Below are 20,400 nucleotides of genomic sequence, written 5' to 3'. Positions count from 1 at the left end.
AGGCGAATCTGGTTGGAGCTGGTCAGAGCCGCGCGCCCCTTAGGCACGCGGCTTTGGCGGCACGCCGTCAGCGGCTATGCACCAAAGGAGGGCCGCTTTTACCACTGCTTCCGGCCCCTCCTTCTGAAGTTCTTGACGCTGATTGGTACGAGGACTCGTTGGGGCAAACTTCGGTCTACCGCCGAACTTCCTTCCACCGCACTGGCAATCACCCGAAGCAGCAAGGAACAAGAAATAAACAGTCCCGGAATTGATTTCCAGTCTCCACAACCAGGTAATGTAACTCCTCTGCATCTTGAGTATTTTGTGTAGTTCTGGTTGTCCCATCTAAAAAATTGATAAAGCAAACCAACAAAAAAATGATAAAGGGGATGAAGAAAGTCTTAACAGCTTGGGGAAGAGGCAACTGAGAGGTGACTAGGGGGCGCTCCATGAAGTTAGCAAGTAGCACATTTAAGACTAATCAGAGAAAATTCTTTTTCACTCAATGCACAATTAAGCTCTGGAATTTGTTGCCAGAGGATGTGGTTAGTGCAGTTAGTGTAGCTGGGTTTAACAAGGTTTGGATAAGTTTTAGGGAATGGCCTCTGCTATTACTGGCATCAGTAGCATGGGATCTTCTTGGTGTTTGGGTACTTGCCAGGTTCTTGTGGCCTGGTTTGGCCTCTGTTGGAAACAGGATGCTGGGCTTGATGGTCCCTTGGTCTGACCCAGAATGGCAATTTCTTATGTGATATGATAGAGGTCTATAAAATAATGGGTGGAGTCCAACAGCTGAATAGGGGACAGATATTTACCCTTTCAAATAGTATTAAGACCTGGAATACTCCATGAAATTAACAGGTAGCCTATTTCAAACAAATCAGAGAAAATATTTTTTCACTGAAGGAACAGTCAAGCTGTGGAATTTATTGCCAAAGGATGTAGTAATGGAATCTCTTTCAATGTAATATTGACGTAACAGTGGCACTCATGAAAGATGACATTTTATGTTCAGCCCCTATCTGCTGCCACCTTTGAATGACTTTCAACATCTCAAAGGTTTCACATTGGGCTGCTGAGGAAGCAGTTTTTCACACAGAGCCTACTCATCCTAGGTAGCATGACTCAAGGCCTACAAGGGAGTTGTCACCATCTATCTGGAGTGGACTCAAGCCCAGAGATAATCCATTCAGTTTTTTGTTTCTTTGACCTCAGTATTCCTGGAACTGTGATGACAAAGCACACCTTTTCTAATTGTGTAACAGATTGCATCTCCTGTTATGCCCAGGTAGACCCCTTTAGAAGGGCATGTCAAGGCCCATAATGTTTATATGTATGTTTATTTAATAAAATTTGATATTTAGCCATTTATTTTATGTAGCAACATTACAGCAGAGTAAAATTATATAAACATACAAAATTACAATAACTTCAATCCTCCCTCCACCATATTTCTCCCATTCCTATTCAATACCAATCCGTTTATCTACATATCATTCTTCAATAACCCCGATCTGTATAACAGTCCCCCAAATATAATTTATTTACTGAGCCCTTAACTACATCTTAAAATTTCCTCATAAAATCAACTTTTTATTTTTTCTTGAAAGTTAAGTATCCCATTTCATTACTCTGCTCAGTTGGGAATAAATTATACATAATTGGAATCGCACAACTCGAACTAAGAATAGCTACTGGAGGAGGTATCATCAACAGTTCTTGCTGTGAAGAATATAATGTTTAGAAGGTACATAAGCTTGTATATAGACAAGCAGATACTGTGGAACTGCTGAATATCGACAGTTATAGATCATGGAAAGAAACTACACAGAAACTGCTCATCCCAGGCACCATGACTCAAAGCCTTCAAGAGAGCTGTCGCCATCTATCTGGAGTGGATTCAAGCCAAAGGATAGTCCTTTCGGTTTTCAGGACAAATATGTTGGATGAAGCGGAATATAATATTAAATAAATAAATAAAATCTGGACCTGGCTTTAACAGGCAGCCAGTGAAGCTCATGTAATACTGGAGTTATATGATCACTCCATTTTTTTCCCCCATCAGCAGCCTTGCAGCTGTATTTTGCAGTAGCTGCAATTAGAGAGAGTTACAATCATTTAAACTGTTTATCAACAGATGAATAGTAATAGCAAGAGAGGCCCAAGATGACTAATCATGCGTAGACAAAAAAATTTCATAGATAATTGGGGATCCAATATAACTATTCCAAACTTGTTGCACACACTTTAGGTACAAGCATTTCTCCTGATAGGCCCTACCGCGTTTGGAGATCCACAGTACCTCTGATTTAGTGGGGTTCATTTTGTGTTTAACTTGACACATCCACTGTGCCACTGCCTCCCGACAGGAATTTAAATTCTGAATTTCCGTTATCTGGTTCTTCTTCCACATATATTAAAAGCTGGATACCATCTGCAAAAAAACCATGACATTCAATGCTATTCTCCTTAATCAGCATTAGTAATAGAGCAAGATAAATGTTTGAAAAGAATTGAAAATAATACTGCAGCCTGTGGTACCACACGTAAAAGCAAATGATTTGTGGTACAAGAACCATTCCACAGTCACCAATCTAAAGTCTGTTTTCATTGAGGAGATATGCAGTGCTGCCATGTGGAGTTCAGTCCACACGTTTACATCCCATTACTGTCTAGAGAAGGCCTCCCGGCAGAATAATAGTTTCAACTCCATCCTCTCTGGAGCCTGTTGAAATCATTTTGGGTTGTCTTCCCTGTTTAAAAAAATAAAATAGAAAATGGAGTTTTTCCCCAAAAATATTTCCCCCCTATTTGTGGTTCTTGTTAAATTCTCTATTTTGGGCACATTTTGGGAGGGGAGAAAGAAATCCCCTGTGCTAAGTGGCTCTTTCACCTTGGATCAATTAAGATGGTGTGGGGGATTTCCAGAGAAAAAGCAGTATGCACACTAGACTTTTGTGAGTTAATAACATGTATGCTACTACCATGTGCACACTATGGGGTAGATTTTCAAAGGGTTGCGCACGTAAGATACGTGCGCAACCCCCGAAAACCTACCCCTGCCTCCCCCGGCGCGCCGAGCCTATGCAAGATAGGCTTGGCGGCACGTACAAGCCCCGGGACGCGCGTATGTCCCAGGGCTTCGAAAAATGGGCGGTCCGGGGGCGGGGCCGTGGTCTGGGGGTGGGTCTGGGGGCGGGGCCATAGGTGGGGCCGCGGTCTGGGGGCGGGGCCGTGGGTGGGGCCGCGGTCCGGGGGCGGGGCCGTGGTCCGGGGGTAGCTGTGGTCCAGGGGCGTGGCCAAGTGTCCCGACACAGCGGCCTGTGTTGGGGCCTGGCCAGCCAGCGCGCACAAGTTAGTTACGCCTGCCTTGGGTAGGCGTAACTTTCCCAACAAAGGGAGGGAGGGATTTAGTTAGGGCTGGGGGTGGATTAGGTAGGGGAAAGTGGGGGGGCTGGGAAAAAAGTTCCCTCCAAGGCCCCTCCGATTTCGGAGGGGCCTCGGAGGGAACGGAGGCAGGCTGCTCGGCTTGGCGCACGCAGTTTGCACAATTGAGCACCCCCGTGCGCTCGCATGTTATAAAATCGGGTGTAGATTTGTTCGCGCCGGGTTGCACGAACAAATCTACGCCTGCCCATATGTTTTAAAATCTGCCCCTATGGATGCACTTTTTTAGTGTCTGCATGTTGTAATTTTTGCACAGCACAGTGCCATTTTAGCATGCGTGTTTAATTTTTACCAGTGTGCACGCTAATATTTTTAGCACACATTTTTATTGCATAGTCTCAAGTGTGAGTAATCTAAAAATTGTACATCATTTCAATGGATTCAGTCAAAATAAGCTGCTAAATTTCATGGAAAGTCAGCACTTTATCCCAAGTGTATAGAAAGTTTGTTCATGCACTTAAAAGCCAAGAGAATACAGTGGCTGCATGTGTAAAAGACTGAAGCAAGAAAAGTTTTGGCGCACGACTGTAGTTTTTAACACAGCTTATAGATGGCCAAGAATAGTAATCCATTTATCTGCATGCAAGAACTGTTGATCTAAAGTAACAAAAAGTAGGTAGTAATGTTCTTGGAGAATATAACAATAACTAATGCAAGGAATGTCTCTTTCACTGCTGTAACAATAAGGGAAGATTTTGTTGCTCAGATCACAATCCTTTTAGTATATTGCATGATGATTCTATTGTCAGATCCACAACAGAGTTACTGCTATTATTGTATGCGAAGTACTTGAAGGATTGCATCATCAAGGAATCATTCTTGGGCAATGAACCTTTGAAAAATACCACATGGGATAATTATTTTGTTGCAGTAGAAAAAGAGCTAGTGAATCTTAGATTGGAGAGATGGTCCGCAGAATTAGAACTTGGCAGAGACACAGGTACTAGTATGAGTGAGAAACTTAAGAGTTACAGCAGGAATGACAAATGTTGCAAACCATTTGATATCTGTACATTGTATTATGTGCAGGTTAGTTATGTGTTTTGAAATCTGTTAAAGATGTTCCATACATTTCCAAAGTGGATGGCACACATTGCATTCTTCAAATTCTGTCAAGGTTCATCCAAATGGCAAGGTGAACACCAAAATTTATCTGATGCTTTATGTGCAAAGATACTGAAAATTTAGCATCTTTATAGTGTTTGATGGGTGGCCAGTAAGTGAAAGCTTTCAGATTGCTAATTATAGATCGGAAGTCTGGTGATGTTCATCTGAAATCTGTTATGGCAACAGCCAATATTAATGAATCCAACGAATGCAACTGGCCTCTGAAGTTTTGGAAGGATTTTAGGTTTATATTAATGTTCATTTCTGGGATTCCCTACCTATTTTTAACAAGCTATAATTTTTCAATGAGAAGACCTGTTGAGTAAAGTTAAGATCTACATAGAGAGTACACTTTATTCTTGGAAAACTAGGGAAACCGTTTTGGAGAGCACATCATCAGAAGAGTTTCAAGAGGTGTAGTTGTCTAGAATGCCTAAAGCACAGACAAAATTCCAGCCAGATAGAACTGAGCTCCTTAAAACCTTAAGACAGGTTTCAAGCACTATTAATTGTGAAGTTATTGTGAAGAACTACTCTGTGTTTGATATTTTCACAAGAACAAGTGGTTGTAATTGGAAGTCTTTTGGCAATTATGAAGAAAAAAGGCTTGCTTCTCATTTTTGGCATCTTCTATCAAGGGAGCCCGTTGAAAGTGCTCGTGAAAATGTTCTCTCTGAATGCCCTTAATAGAAGATGCCAGAAATGAGAAGCAAGCCTCTTTTCCTCATACCAACTAACAAGAAATAGCCCTAGCAGGGGAGGTCAAGAAATCTTTAAAGATTTGTGACATAAGAAAGTAAATCCTAAAAGAATTAAAATATTTAACTCCATTTTCAAATTAACAATGTCTAAAATTAAACAGTTGGAAGTGATTTGTAGAGAACGTGTCCATAAAAAAAAAAAAAAAAAATTTGGTGCATAGGATATTTTAAAATTAAACAATAACATTTTTTTAAAGGGACAGTCATATGTGGGGGAGGGAAACCTTGCAATTTCAGTTCTTGTGAATTCAGGAAGAAAATCTGAACATAAAAAAATACAATACTATGTATGTCCTAGTCAGCTGTTGTGCACGAAGTCATTCCAGAATAGTCTGTGAAAGTACACATTTATTACATTAAATTTGGCACACTGCACAGGCAAGCTTTTACAGCTCACACCTTAGTGATGACTCTGTTTTAAGGAGGAGTTTTGCAGAATCATTTCTTTTTCTTTGATAGGTTTGTGAGGAAGCCCGCTGTCCTAATATTGGAGAGTGTTGGGGAGGTGGCGAGTATGCTACTGCCACAGCAACAATCATGGTAAGTGACAGCCCGGTGCTCCAGGGCCAGCATCCCATGACTCATGTACAACTTGCAAAGATCTCAAGCACATACATCAAGGGAACCTTAACTCTTCCCCCGACCTGCATCATGCTTATTGTACAGAAAAGTTTCTCATCCACCTTACCTCTTCCATGCAAATAAGGAAGAGATATGAAGGGGGAAAAGTTTAAGGGAATCTCAGTCAAGAGTCATCTTCTTTCCATTGTGTTTGCGGGTGAGAGTACGAATGGTCACAGTGCAGATACGTTTATCACTATGGCAGCTACCAAAGCATAAGATCTTGTATTTAGTTTAATTCTTCCATATACTCTCCTTTTGGTTTTAGAGAATATTGTGATGGGCGGAGCATACAAATGCACAATGTCCTCTTACATATAAAGTGAAAACAGGGTATTTATATCTAGGTGGTTATGGCATGTTTGCGTGTTCCCAGTCTATACTTATTTTAATGCTCTAATAAAGAAGAGGCTGAGCTCAGCAAGTGCCCTGCTGGAGTGCTAGCATCGAAGTTACAAAAAGAACATTTGAATGCAATCTTAAAAATAGCAATCTGCATGTGTCAGGTATGAAAGGGGTTTATGGAGTTGGTCCAGTAGCTATGCTACTCACCACCTTGAGGAAAACCCAGGTTCGATTCCTAGGCCTAGGTTTTGCTACCCAGCAGCAGTAGCACTCGCAAGCCCTGGGGTGGGAGGCAGTCCCATCTGTTGTTAGATGGTGACATCTACCATCTGGAACTAGGCTGTATGCTATCAGGTTCCATAGAGAATCATAGTCTGGGGCCCACAGCCAAGGACTATCACCACAATGACTGGGCAAGGAAAAAAGTTATAAAATAGGGAAATACCTTAAGTAGTTTCAATGAAGGTTTATGGTGCTGAGTCAAAATAACAGGCGGGAACTGCTGGGCTAAACATACAATAAAAAAAAAAAAAGTTAAGGATTCCCAGAAGTGGATTGCAATATGAAGCCCCACAGTATTTACTCATCCTGGAGAATCAAACATCCAGAGCAGGACAGCAAGCCAGCAGCATGTGTTGCTTACACATTCAGAGCATTAACATTGTGAAAAGTACCACAGTTTTTGATTTGGATTTTGAAGTCACCTCATTAGCTAGTAGTACTGTGATCATAGGATCCAAGTGGACTTATTTGAGCACCAGTGCCTCAACGAACAAGCACATCCCTCTGATAACACAGTAATGCATCAGAATGTCAGTGGTACATGGTCAGTGTACAGCACCTGCTTGAAAACTGTGTGCAGAACAGCACAGAATGCCATTCATTTCCAGCATTTTGAAGGAGGTAAGTTGTGTTCTCGTGTAAGACAGACTCAAGAGTTCTGGATATGAAGCAGTAGTAACACCATATGTCTATTTCAGCTGATGGGGGATACGTGCACCAGAGGGTGCAGATTCTGCGCTGTAAAAACATCAAAAAATCCCTCTCCACTGGATCCCATGGAGCCATATAACACATCAAAAGCTATAGCTGACTGGGGCTTAGACTATGTTGTGCTGACGTCTGTGGATAGAGATGGTTAGTATCTTGTACATTATCACTATCAGAACAAAGTAGAAATGCTAATATTCCTAACTTCCAACAAGAAAAGTGTTTGGTTAACACTTCATGTAAAATCTGTGTAAAGTAGTTTTCCATTATAGGCCATCTATAGCAGTGCTCCTGAATTTTGGGAAATGCAGTATTAATGACTCAGTTCAGCATGCATGCAGTAACATCCTCCAGAAGATTGTGCACCAGGTTCCAGGTGTTGCTTCAAGCTCGTTCCTTCCCCACTCCCCATAACTAGTGTCATGAATTGGGCTGTCACATTCACAATTTTTAAATGTATCACTTTCAGGCAAAAGTTTTTTAAAGTGTTTTAGGTTTTCCCTCTTACTGTCTCTAGGCTTAGAATTGTTTCTTATAAAATCATTTGCCAGACAACTGATTCCACCTTAAAATACAGATTTATTGCATTTTGTTCACGTTGTTTATACTCGGAAGGTGACAGCCCATCTCTCATAAACAAAAATTTAAAGAAAGCAAACAGTTCCAGCTATCTGTTTACTTTCGCCAGCAGCTTTTCCTACCAGTCCTAGGAACTCTCCGGTTAGGCTCTTCTGGTAGGATTCCCGGCTTTCCTTAGCCAGGTTTACTTCTCTGTGGTTTGGGCCTGTAGTCAGATTGCCTCTGGTTCCCTCAACTCCTTGGGCTTCAGGACTCCTAGGCTTTTCTTTCCCGCTGTCTTCAGGCTGTCATTCTTCCTGTTTCTTCTCAGTCTGTTTTAAACTGTAAGAAACAGAGCTCACCTGTTGAGTCAGAAGGTTTCTGTTTTTTTAAAGTGGACCAGTCTAACTCCTCTTGAGGATTTTAAGGTGAGGGTATAGTCCCCTACCCTTAAACCCTTACAGCTATTTTGCAGTAGTTTTTGCAGCATTATTTTCTCTGGAAAATTTTCCCTTCAGTTGCAAAAAATTAAATCCTTAGTTTAAAGATCTATGACTTTAAATTTGTGCAGTCAAACTGATTTGCAGGCATTTTATCTAAAACATAAATCTCTTAGAATACTGTAATAACATTTGATAGCTTTACAGCTACTGCTAAAGTATATTGTCAAGCCAGCATAGGAATATACCATGAACAGGGGACTAGAATGGAGAGCATCACCCACCATATATCTTGTTGGATGTGTGCATTCTTTGAGCAGTTGCTCTATAAGACCTACATCTATGTACTGTGTTTATAAATGGAGTCCTTATAGTCTGCAGTCCAGGAGCTAAAGGCTGATATCACCTCACTGAGAAACATTGTCCACCCATAGTGGTTAATAGATGTGACCAAAGAGCAACAGCTATGGCAGATTAGGTGATGGGAAGGAAGTAGGAGGGAGAGTAGTCTGAGGACACTAGAGCACTGAAATGACTAGAGGTATCAGGGAAAAGATGAGACATATCATTGCCCACCTCAGCAAATACACTCTGTCAGGAGTGAATAGCAAGGAAGGCTTGGAGTTGCAGGAACACTGGAGGATATGTCTTTATCAAATACACTAAAGAACTATCCCTCTAACAAAAGGGCAAAATAAGATAGGGAACACAAAGATAACTAATAGTGATAGATGATTCAGTGGTTGAGAATAGAAATAGGCTAATCTGTAAATCAGATGACAAGAATCATTTGGTCAGTTGCCTCAGATACTCAAGGTTTGGTACATTTCATTAAGGAAAGAGAGGTTGTTATTGGAAGTGACCCATCATGATGGCACCAATGATGGCAGGTATAAAGAAAAGAGGTTCTCCTTGGTAATTATAAGAAACCAAGGGCCAAATCACAGGATAAGATCTTAAAGGAAGTATTTTTGGAAATATTGTGAGGAAAACCTCCTTTAAAAATCAAGGCCTTGGGAGGAAGTGACGTCACCTCTGTGGATGGTTGCCTAATTCAGAAGCTCTCCCAGCACCACACGCAATCTTCAGCTCATACAAACATCACTGGCAAATTCGATCAATAATACTCCTACCATTTCTGGCAACAGCAAGCTGATGTCAGTGAAACGCAAATCGTTGGATTTTAAAAAGTATTCTTATCAAAAACAAGTTTGCAGCGTCGGGTCCGATTTCCCCAAAATGGCGCAGGGGGCTGAAAGCGCGATACCAGAAAGCACAATGGAGGACTTAAGCCCCGAAGATGATGAATTACCAACCCGGGCCGAAATGAAATCTTGGTTCGCGGATATAAAACAAGATATTCTAAACAATAGAACGGAGATCATGCACTCAATTGAAGAAATCAAAGAAGAGCTTGCTGAAAATGGCCGGCGGCTCTTCGACGTAGAAACTCACGCCAAGGTGAACAGTGAAGAAATTAAGCAGATGCGCGAAACGCATGCGTCTCTGCAAAGTGAAATAGAACGGCTCACAGACAAAGTCAAAGGTTTAGAAAATCGATCGCAGCGACTAAACTTACGATTCAGGGGAATACCCGAGACGCAGGATCATCAAAACTGCATGGAGGTGGTAAGCCAGATCAGTGTTATGCTCCTGCAAGTCATGCCAACCACTTCAGCTCTAGAAAATCCTCCGGCTGTTAAAATTGAGCGAGCCCACAGAGCTCTAGGACCCAGCTTGAATAATAAACCCCGATATATCATAGCTTGTTACCATGACTTTGCAATTAAAGATCAACTAGCTATGATAGCAAGGAAGCAAACATCGTGGTCCTGGCAGGGTCACAACATAATGATTTACACAGATCTTTCACCTGCTACCATACGGAAACGCCGGGAACTACCATACAGAAACTCCGGGAAGTTAAAAAAACATCACTGATGTCCTCCGCAAGGACAATGTGAGGTACCATTGGCTATTCCCTTTTGGGTTAAGCTTTACTCTTAAAGGGGTATCACATCGGGCTAAAACTCTGACAGAAGCCACCCGCATCATGGCTGAAGCAGGCTACCCGGGATTCATATGCCAAAAACCGTTCCGAAAGATTTTAAATGGAAAGAAGACCCTGCCATGCTGGCAGCGTGTGCCCAATGGAGGCCAATTCAGAGGATGGGAACCCACTCCACGATCCAGCTTGAGCTGAGGGTATTCATTCATAGGATGACCACAGACTTTCCTGTCGTGAGCTAACACATTGTTGGTCAAACGATTGAATGGTTTCCTTTGGTCACTTCAGAGTTGCTGAAGACTCACATAGGTTGCATAAATTGTTCAAATGTTGCTGAGGTTTAATATCAAATGATGTTTCAGTATTATGTTTAAGAAAGTGCTGGGGGGGCTCCCTCCATACGAGGTAGATTATATCCTCCATATTCATTCCTGTATCACCCTATTATTGGGGTTATACAGAGAGGGGTGGGGAAAGTGGGAGGGAACTTGCAGGGAATGTGTATTTTATATTACTGTATGGGTTGTTGGCTAGTGATTCTATCTGGGTTTCTCTTACATTATGTCCCAACGCGAGACTGTCAATCTCATTACGAAGGGTCAAGTCCACATTATTACACCAGGATTTACAGGGGATTTCCTATGCTTTTTCAGTATATAGTACATAAAGATGACACACATCAATTTTTTCTCCCTTAACGTAAAGAGGTTGAACTCTCCTCTCAAACGCCACTGACTCTTTACAGACCTGCAGCAGCATCACATAGATGTGGCTTTTGTTCAGGAGACGCATCTTAAACTGCATCATGAAGGTCTATTAAAACACAATATATATCCATCGCAATTTTGGGCGGCCAACTCTAAAACCCACAAATATCGGGAGTAGGCATACTGATAAAAAAGGACATCATTTTTGATCAAGTGTCTTTATATTCAGATCCCGAAGGCCGCTATCTCCTGCTAGTTATTTTAATCGGGGGAGTGAAATATACATTCATAAATGTTTATGCCCCAAATTCTAATCAGGGATTATTTTTTGACAGATTATCTCATATTATACATGGCCATGCTGAGGGTCACCTAATACTAGGAGGAGATTTCAACCTCACTATCAACCCATACTTAGATAACTCACCCGGTCACAATCAGGCCATTGGGAAGGACCGTAAAAAACTCAAAGCGTGTATTTTCCAGATTTAACTTGATAGATACCTGGAGGAACAGATTTCCGAAGTCCAAAAGCTAGATGTTCTTTTCCAGAGCACATGAGTCACATTCCAGATTAGATCTATTTTTGGAAGACAGGGGCTGTATCAATATGGTCTCTCAAACCACGATAGAGCCGATCACATGGCCTGACCATGCACCTATTCGAATGACCCTAACTATTCTACAATACGATAGAGGGAGACAGTACTGGTGTCTTAACGACAGTCTGATCGAGGATCCAGACTTCAATACACAGCTAAAAACAGACATACAAGACTATTTACAATTTAATGATATAGTCGATACTTCCCCAGTGGTCCTTTGGGACTGTCTAAAAGCAGCAATTCGTGGCAAATTGATAGCTAGAGGTACGCATTTGAAAAAACAGAGAACTGCTGAAAGGGTCCATATCCTGATACAATTACAGCAGCTGGGGGACTCACATCAAAAAACAGGATCCCGTAAAATATTGGCTCAAATAGACAAACTCAGGCTACGACTAGGAGAATTGGATGCAGCCTTCATTGCCCATAAATTAGAACTGTGCAAACAAGTATATTATGAAGGAGGGAATAAGGCTGGTAAACAATTAGCTCGTAAACTAAAAACCCAGATAGCCCAAAATAATATAGTCAAACTTAAAGATCACCAAGGCCTCATGTTAATCACTAACGCGGACATTCGACAAAGATTCTTACAATTTTATACGGAACTTTACAGTGCAGATTCTAAAATTAGAGTAGAGGAGACTACCACATATCTAAAGGATATTCCTCTGCCACATCTATCAGTAACAAATAAAGAGGCATTGGATAAAGAAATTACGGGAGCTGAAGTGGTGTGGGCGATCAAAAATTTGAAAGTTGCATCAGGAGTGAATGCCTAATAGCCTCATTCACATGCATTTAAACGTAATGATCGCTATTAGATTCACTCCGCGTTGGAAGCGCGTTGAATATGCACTAATCCCCTTATTGCATTCCGTGATTGATTAGCGCCCAATATCGTTGTGATATTAAGTAGGATGAAAAATAAAAGAAATAAAAGTAAAAAAAAAATTTGACAGTTGGACCCATCATGAAAACAGATGCCGAGTTTATCGGCGTCGGTTTTCCTTAGCGGCGAACGGTAGTCACAAAAAGTAACGCTGGGTTTATTGGCGTCAGTTTTTGTGGCTGTCCACCAGTAAGGAAAACCGACGCCGATAACCTCGGCATGTTTTCCTTACTGCCGTACACGGTCATGAAAACCGATGCCTAGCTGTCTGCCAGTAAGGAAAACCAACGCTGATGAACGTGACCGCCTAATTTTAATATTGCATGGCGCCCGTTAAGAGAGCGGGTGCTGACTGTTCAGTGCCCGCTTTCTATGCAACTTTATTGCATTGGCCCCTGAGTGTATGAAGCACTGACCATACTTCCTCAGCATTCCAGCTTGGGTAACTTTCAGTGTGAGTTGGAAATATTCTTTTAAACAGTAAGATTTGACATAGCATTTCACATGGTCACCTAGGTAGACAGGATTTATTTGATTAAGAGCTTCATGTATGAAACATAAAACCTTAAAGAGTGATAAAGGGAAAGAATTTAAGCTAGAACTAATTAAGTTCCTGTAATATACTGGCTCTGCCAGTCAGCACTATAGGCTTGAAGAAAAATATTCAGGTTGTTGATTTTTCTTCTTTCTCTTTCTGTCCTTAGATATTCCTGATGGTGGAGCAGAACATTTTGCTAAGACGGTGTCCCTCCTAAAGGAAAGGTACTTTTTTGCTCTTTCCTTGTCATTGGAATGTAGACACTGAGGAGCAGGTCTGTTTCCCAGAAGTGTGGTTAACTCCCAGTTCTCTGAAATGCTAAGCACTGGGCAGTTTCTTCAGTATAGATATTAACAGCTTCTTATAAGATACATGTAACCAAATTTCTTTATTTACATTAGCACTAAATAAAGCAGCATTTATATTCATAAACATAAACAAATATAGGATGAGCATAATTGATTTGCTAAACCAGAGTGGGCTGATGATAAATCTGAGACACAAGTACCCAAAATCATGCTCATGGCCAATTCGGCTGCACTCAGGTTTAGTTCCCACCAGAAATTAAATGGAGACCTATTGATGTTGGCACCCATCATTCTGGTAAGGCTGCATTTCAGGCACATATGGGGCCCGAGCTCATTAGGACTCACCATCACTGTCCTAGCAATAGACAAATCTCCATATCCTCTAAGGATTCGGGAGTGTTAAAATTCTACTAAGAGGAAATGTGCAGAAACAAGCAGTGAGTACTCTTCTGCAAATCTTGGCTTCTCATCTTAGTGTTCCATGTTCTGCCCTGTATTGGAAGTAGAGAGGCCCTCAAATGTTATGATTCTACATGAAAATGCACACACACAAAGGAGCTGTAGTATGTTACCTAGCTATTACTTCTCCACCAGCAATTAGTTATAGAGACAATTTTAAAGCGCTGCAGGGTAAACTAATTTTGAAAGAGAAGATCTTTGCAGAGTTTTCTTTTCAAAATTTGGGGCTGGCTGGAACTTTGCACCTGCTTTATAGATGCAAAGTATGCATGGGGATTTCAAAATTAAATCCCGGCATGCGCTTTACCTCCTCTGCTACATTTTGTTGCACTGAAAAGGTGTGCACATGGTAAAACAGCATATGTACCTCTGGCTGCTAAAGGGAGGACATTTTTCATCCCAGATTACTGCTTAGTTGCCCGGCCAAATTCCTCTGAAAATTGTCCTTGCCATACAAAGTTAACCACATTTCCAAAGTGAAAGCTAACCTGCAGCTGAAGACAGACATTTTATGTTTGTACGGAGTTGTATAAAAACCGAAGGAGAATCAATTGCAGCATCTTGAGGACAGTGTAGCTAAAATCCAGCCTGAAGGAGGGCCACCACCTTTCATTATTCTGTGACTGTTACTATAAAGGAACACTGGAATCACTCATCAGAGAAGGTTGTGATTTGTAAATAGTGTCTGTATTAAAATTTACTCAACCCTGTTTAAAGTGGTTTGGTTTTTTTTTTAATGTGATATTCAAAAATTGATTCCAGTAGTACTGCAACAGTGACGTCACTGAATAATTTCATGCATCCCCTACATTTAGCCCTGATAATTGACCTTTGATATATCTGAGAGAGGAGGAAAACGAGAGGTAGTATTCTAAGATTGAAGGAGACGAGGATTATTTTGTGGAGAAAAATAAGAAAAAGCAGAAATTTTAAATACTTCAGTTCCACGTTCATTAAAGAAGACCTTTTTAGTGATTGGCAAGAGTACAGATGGGAATAGGGTGGATGCATCTTCATTTCCAGAAGAGAATGTTTGGGTGGGACTAGCAGATCTGAAAATGGACAAGGCCATAGGGCCTGATGAGATACGTCCCAGGATACTAAGAGAGTTCAGAGAGATGCTGGCAGGCCTGCTGAAAAACCTGTTCAATAGATCCTTGGTAATGGGAGTGGTGTCACAAAATTAGAGAAGGGCGGTTGTGGTTCTGCTTCACAAAAATGGTAGTAGAGAGGGAGCTGGAAACTACAGGCCAGTTAGCATTACCTCAGTGATGGGAAAATGAATGGAGACAGCTAAAAGAAAGGATAGTGAACTATCTACACTCTGGTGGATTGCTGGACTTGAGGCAACATGGTTTTACCGGAGGAAGATTGTGTCAGGGTAATCTGATTGATATTTTTGCTTGGGTGACTAGAGGATTAGATCAAGGATGAGCACTTGTGATTTATCTGGATTTCTGCAAAACTTTTGATACTGTCCAGCATGCTCATGACCAAAATGAAAAGCTGGGGAATAGGTCCCAAGGTGGTGGAATGGATTATAAATTGGTTGACTGACAGATGATGACTAGTTTTAAGTAGAGTACCTCAGGGATTGGTTCTGGGATTGGTCCTATTTACTGTTTTTGTGTGTGATATTGTGGAAAGGTTAAAAGGAAAAATGTCTTTTTATGGATGACACTAGGATCTGTAACAGAGTGGACACACCTGAAGGAATAGAGAGAATGAGAAGCAATCTAAGAGAGCTTGAAGAATGGGTGAAAACTTTGCAGCTGGGATTCAGTGCCAAGAAGTTGAGTCGAGGATATGGGGTGCAGATATCCAAAAGAGCTGTTTGTGATTAGGGGACAAAAGACTGATGTGCATGGACCGAGAGAAAGATCTCAGGGTGAAAATGTCTGACAATCTGAATGTAACCCCTGGGCAGGACGGATTATTTAGCTGGCACCCAAGGGCACATAGGTAATAAGAGTTGGTTGATGACAGACTTCTCCTATACACACTTCTCTCACCCACTCCACAGATAGCATTTACTAATCTGAGTTCTAAGGCTCCCAGTGGAGGAGAACAATAGTTCTAAGGCCCTTTTGCGATAGTCACAGTACAAGCCCCTCATCGTCCTTGTAAACAGCACTAGTAATTATCACAATCTTCTCAGCCAAAAAATACACTGAGAAGCAGAGTGATTTCCAACCTCTTTCAATGATAGTTAATTCAATGACTGAGGAACACCCACATCTCTCAGGTCAGCAATCAAATAGTCAATAAGCAATGGAACAGCAGATAGACTAACAAACTTGTGATCTCACTTTTATAGTAAATTCTTCTAATTCCTTAGAAGCACACATTTAATACTTTATCTCTTTCTCTTCCCATTTTCTCCAACTAATCAGCTTACTCAACTGAAGATAGTCAATCCCCCTCTAAGTTCCCAATTCGATCCCAGCTTCTCCCCACTGTGGAGTGGCCAGAAGAAAGACCCAATATTACATATTAAAATGTAAGTCCGAGACTTCTGGTGATGTCACGAAGCTAGGAAGTCGCAAGGGAGAGGAGCTCCAGCTGGGCCTAATCTTTTCTCATATTTTATGCATCCTCCCATTCCCTCTTTGATTGGATGAGACAATATCTCTAAGATTCACTATCAACTTCAACTTGATGACTACAAAAATGCCTAGAGTGACCAGAGAAAAAGGGAAAAGGCTGGGAAGTGCTTTTCCTTCATTAATGGGTCTGGTGGCCATGTCTTCAGCTGAAGAAGAAACACAAGAAAATTCTCTGGTTGTCTAGCATAATCTGTATATATACCCTGGAGGAGAGTAGAGACAGGGGGATATGATAGAGATTTTTAAATTTTTGAAAGATATGGAAAGAAAGCTGTAGGACTAGGGGTCATGATATGGAACTCCGAGAGGATAGATTCAGGAACAGCGTCAGGAAATGCTACTTAACAGAAAGAATGGGGATGCATGGAATCCCTTCCCAGAAAAGATAGTGAAGACAAGGATGGTAATGGAATTCAAAAGGGCATGGGATAAACACAGAGGATCCCTAGTGGCTAAAAAATGGAAGGGAAGTAAAGGGGGTAACCTGTGTTAACTGGAGTAACTTGCACGCCGCGACAGTTATTATTCTAAAAAATAAATAATAAGATAAAGTTGCTGGGCAGATTGGATGGACCAATTGTCTTTTTGTGCTGTTGTCTACTGTGTTACTAGCTTAAAATGTGGTAGTAAGGCAACTTGGAAGTTCCTCATTTTTGTATTTCTTTTTCAGGAATCCTAAAATTTTAGTGGAATGTCTTACCCCCGATTTCCAAGGTGATCTGAAAGCTGTAGAAATCGTGGCACGGTCTGGATTAGACGTGTATGCCCATAATGTGGAAACTGTCCGGGAATTACAGAGGTGATCACAATACATTGAATGCTAGAGTGTAGGAAACATAGGATCGGGGTTTGATTATGTTCATCTTTTCTCAGACAATCAGGTATGCTGTTTTATTCTGCCTCACTATATCTCCATACATTTCAGAATAAAGCTTGAGCAGCTTTGTGAGGATCCCTGCGGAAACCCACCAGAGTATTTTTTCATGCATGTTTTTTTTGTGTTCTCTAGAAAGAGAACATTATTCCTTTATTCTCTCTTTCAGTACACCTTGAGTCTCTAGTAAAACATCGATAGAGGAAAATATGATTGTAGCCATTTAATTTATATTTCTTTTGACATAGCTGTTTGCATGAAACTGGCAGTGCAGTAAGTTAATTGATGTTACCCTATTTACCGGTGATGTGGGTTTATTTTCAATGCCTTGGAAATTAAGATCAGAAAACAAGTTGTATGCAGTGCCTATTTTATTGAATGGACCTAATATATTGCTGACTCCATTGGTGTCCAAAGGGTCTATCTACTAACTGTTTTCTCCCATTTTGTGTCTATGGGAAAAATGCTTAGTAAATAGGGCTCTAATTCTTAGTAAATCCAATAACCGAAAGTGCCCCCAAACTTATATACTCCAGGCTCACCATATATAGTCCCCATTCTTTCAGTAAAAGTGTTCATGATCTTTGTAACCAATATTACTGTTACAGTCCAGCCAACAATTTACTGATCTATTCTGACCTTCCTTTGCTCATTTGGCACGGACCCAATTAAGAGAAGTTGACTTTCAAAAACCAGTCCCAATTGTTAAATCAGTCCACTAAAAGAGTCGCCTAACCTGGTTTGCTGACTTTTATTTGTATGTAGTTTGGTGGACTTGACACAGCACCTCATTAATTCATTTTTTAATGCTTTGAATTCCATAAACCAATAAGATACCAGAATATTCTTTTGTCAGTTATTGTTAGCACTTGTTTTTATATTCACGGACCACTGTAATAGTATGATAGCCAGTGAAACTCCCAGAATACTCTTGGCCTCTTCTCTTCACACACTTACATATTTGTTGTGCAGAGTTTTCAGCAGCAGTCTCCTGGTATGTTTAAAGTAATCTCTCCATAGTTCCTCAGGTCTGTAGAAAAGAGATGCCATATCCTGTACAGGCCACATTGCATGTCGTGATACCTTTTATTATACAAAGAGGATGAGTGTGAGTTTTTGGGACCACACAGGTTGCTTTTTCAGATGTGGTCTCAAACTCATGTTCATTATCTTTGGAAAATGATGTTGCTCCTATAAAAAGAATCCCAGCCTGCAAAACCTCCACTCTTCTCGAGGTCCAGTGCAGTTCTTAGGACACAGCATGTTAACCTTTCCTAAACATTGTCATGCTTGTGGCAGGCACGTCCGAGATCCTCGAGCCAGTTTTGACCAGTCATTGCGTGTGTTGAAGCACGCGAAGAACGTGCAGCCTGATGTAATTTCCAAGACCTCCCTAATGCTGGGCTTAGGAGAGACGGATGACCAAGTGTACGCAACCATGACAGGTCAGTCAGCTGCCAACAAAAACCATATGTTGGAGTTGGGGCTTCAGGTAATTTCACTTTTGAAGTTTTTAGCTTCCAAAAGAAGCTAGAAATAAATGCTGTTCAAAAATGTGCTTTCTTTAAAAATGATTATTGCGTCCTATAAACATAACATTTACAAATATGTCCACATGGGAATTTTTAAAACTTTAAATGTACCTGAACCCCTGAATGGAAACAGAGTAGGGTTGCCAGCTGACCCCAGGTCGACCAAACAGGCTGATCTAGTCCTGGTTTTGTCCCCTTATATGCAAGCACATGTGGTTCTGTTTTTCTTAGTAAAATCAATAGGACAATCAGAACTACAAATCCCTGCATGTAGAGGGCAAAGCCAGAACTGGATCAGTTTGTTCGGTCAACCATAGTTTAGCCTCTGTATGGTTTGGATTGGTATTAAAATAGAAGTGCAGTCCGAAAATACTTACTTCATGTATTGTGCTCCTTACTTTTGTAGAAGTTGCAAGCAGCGTTCTGTTTTGTTTTGTTTGTTTTTTGTTGGGCAGTTTTTTTAAAATGAAAGTTAACTTTGCAGTTTTTGCTAGAAGTTGAACTCAGTCCTCGAATGCTGTTAAGAAAGTGGTTTCCCTCCCTGCTTTTAGGCTGCTGATCTGGCCACTAGGACCTCTTATTTCTGACAACTGGAAGAGCTAATGGAAAGGGATAGCTTCTGAAGATATAATCCCCATGCTCTCTCTGTTGTCCTACTTCCAATTTGGCACAGGTTTACATAGGCTCATTGTAGTGTCAGATTAGATTCAGTCACTTTAGCACCATGCAGTTTAACCACTTATCCTTAACCTTATCTCCAGAAGCTGCACTACTATTGCCACTTCTTTTGAACCCCTTTTACTGCTGTTTACCTTCAGCCTTTTCTGACTCATCATTATTCAGCCACCACTCCTTTGCCTGCCCCCATCCTTTAGCCTCTGCTTTTTGGCTAATCCCTGCCCTTGTCTCCCCTGCTTCATGCCAGTTTTTAGGTCCTCTTTCCATCCACCTCATGCCACTATTTCTCAGTCTTTCTACCTCAAGTTGCTACTGGCATCCTTGGGTCCTCCATGCTTCCCCCAATCCTAACTTTATATCATTTCTACCACTCCTTAGGTTTTCTTCCTCTGTCAGCTAGCTGCTCCTTTGGTCCTCCTCCTAACTGTCTCTCAGATCCACTGTCCCAGAACTACTCAATTCACCTCCAACTACCAGCAGAGGTTCGGGATCAGCTCCAATGGTGGATACAGGAAGATCACCTAAGCAGAGGAATAAGCCTATCCCCACCGAACTGGATCTTGCTCACCACGGATGCGAGCCTGCGAGGGTGGGGAGCACACTGTCATGAGCTGACGGCCCAGGGACAATGGAACAAGAAAGAGGCAGAATGGCACATAAATAGCCTAGAAGCTCGAGCAGTCAGACTAGCGTGTCTGCAATTCGCCCACAGGCTCCGGGGCGAGTCAGTCAGGGTAATGTCCACAAATATCCACAAACAAGCCTCTTCCCGAGTCTAATATCCATTGAGAGACCTTACTGCATAATGTAAATAAGTTATTTCTGTAAAGATTCTTCTCCTGTCTCCTTCCTCCTCCGGTTCAACTACCCTGTTATATTGTAACTTTTGTTTCCGTTGCACGTGTTAAATGCACAAAGTTATTGCACCCCCTGTTATCTGTA

General features: G+C 41.3%; 1 protein-coding gene across 1 annotated transcript in view; it reads left to right on the top strand.

Annotated features, from left to right (window-relative positions):
- The window catches only part of LIAS (lipoic acid synthetase), a 74,916-nt gene that overhangs the window by 28,513 nt on the left and 26,003 nt on the right, over window positions 1-20,400 (top strand). The window contains exons 4-8 of the mRNA XM_029589290.1: window positions 5,757-5,837; window positions 7,244-7,400; window positions 13,168-13,225; window positions 17,045-17,173; window positions 18,548-18,693. Coding sequence (XP_029445150.1) covers window positions 5,757-5,837; window positions 7,244-7,400; window positions 13,168-13,225; window positions 17,045-17,173; window positions 18,548-18,693 — 571 coding nt within the window. The remainder of the gene's footprint in view (window positions 1-5,756; window positions 5,838-7,243; window positions 7,401-13,167; window positions 13,226-17,044; window positions 17,174-18,547; window positions 18,694-20,400) is intronic.

This window comes from Rhinatrema bivittatum, chromosome 1, assembly GCF_901001135.1.
Source record: "Rhinatrema bivittatum chromosome 1, aRhiBiv1.1, whole genome shotgun sequence".
NCBI classification, from domain to species: domain Eukaryota; kingdom Metazoa; phylum Chordata; class Amphibia; order Gymnophiona; family Rhinatrematidae; genus Rhinatrema; species Rhinatrema bivittatum.
The sequence above is the reverse complement of the archived record's forward strand: the minus strand, read 5'-3'. Positions and strand labels throughout refer to the sequence as shown.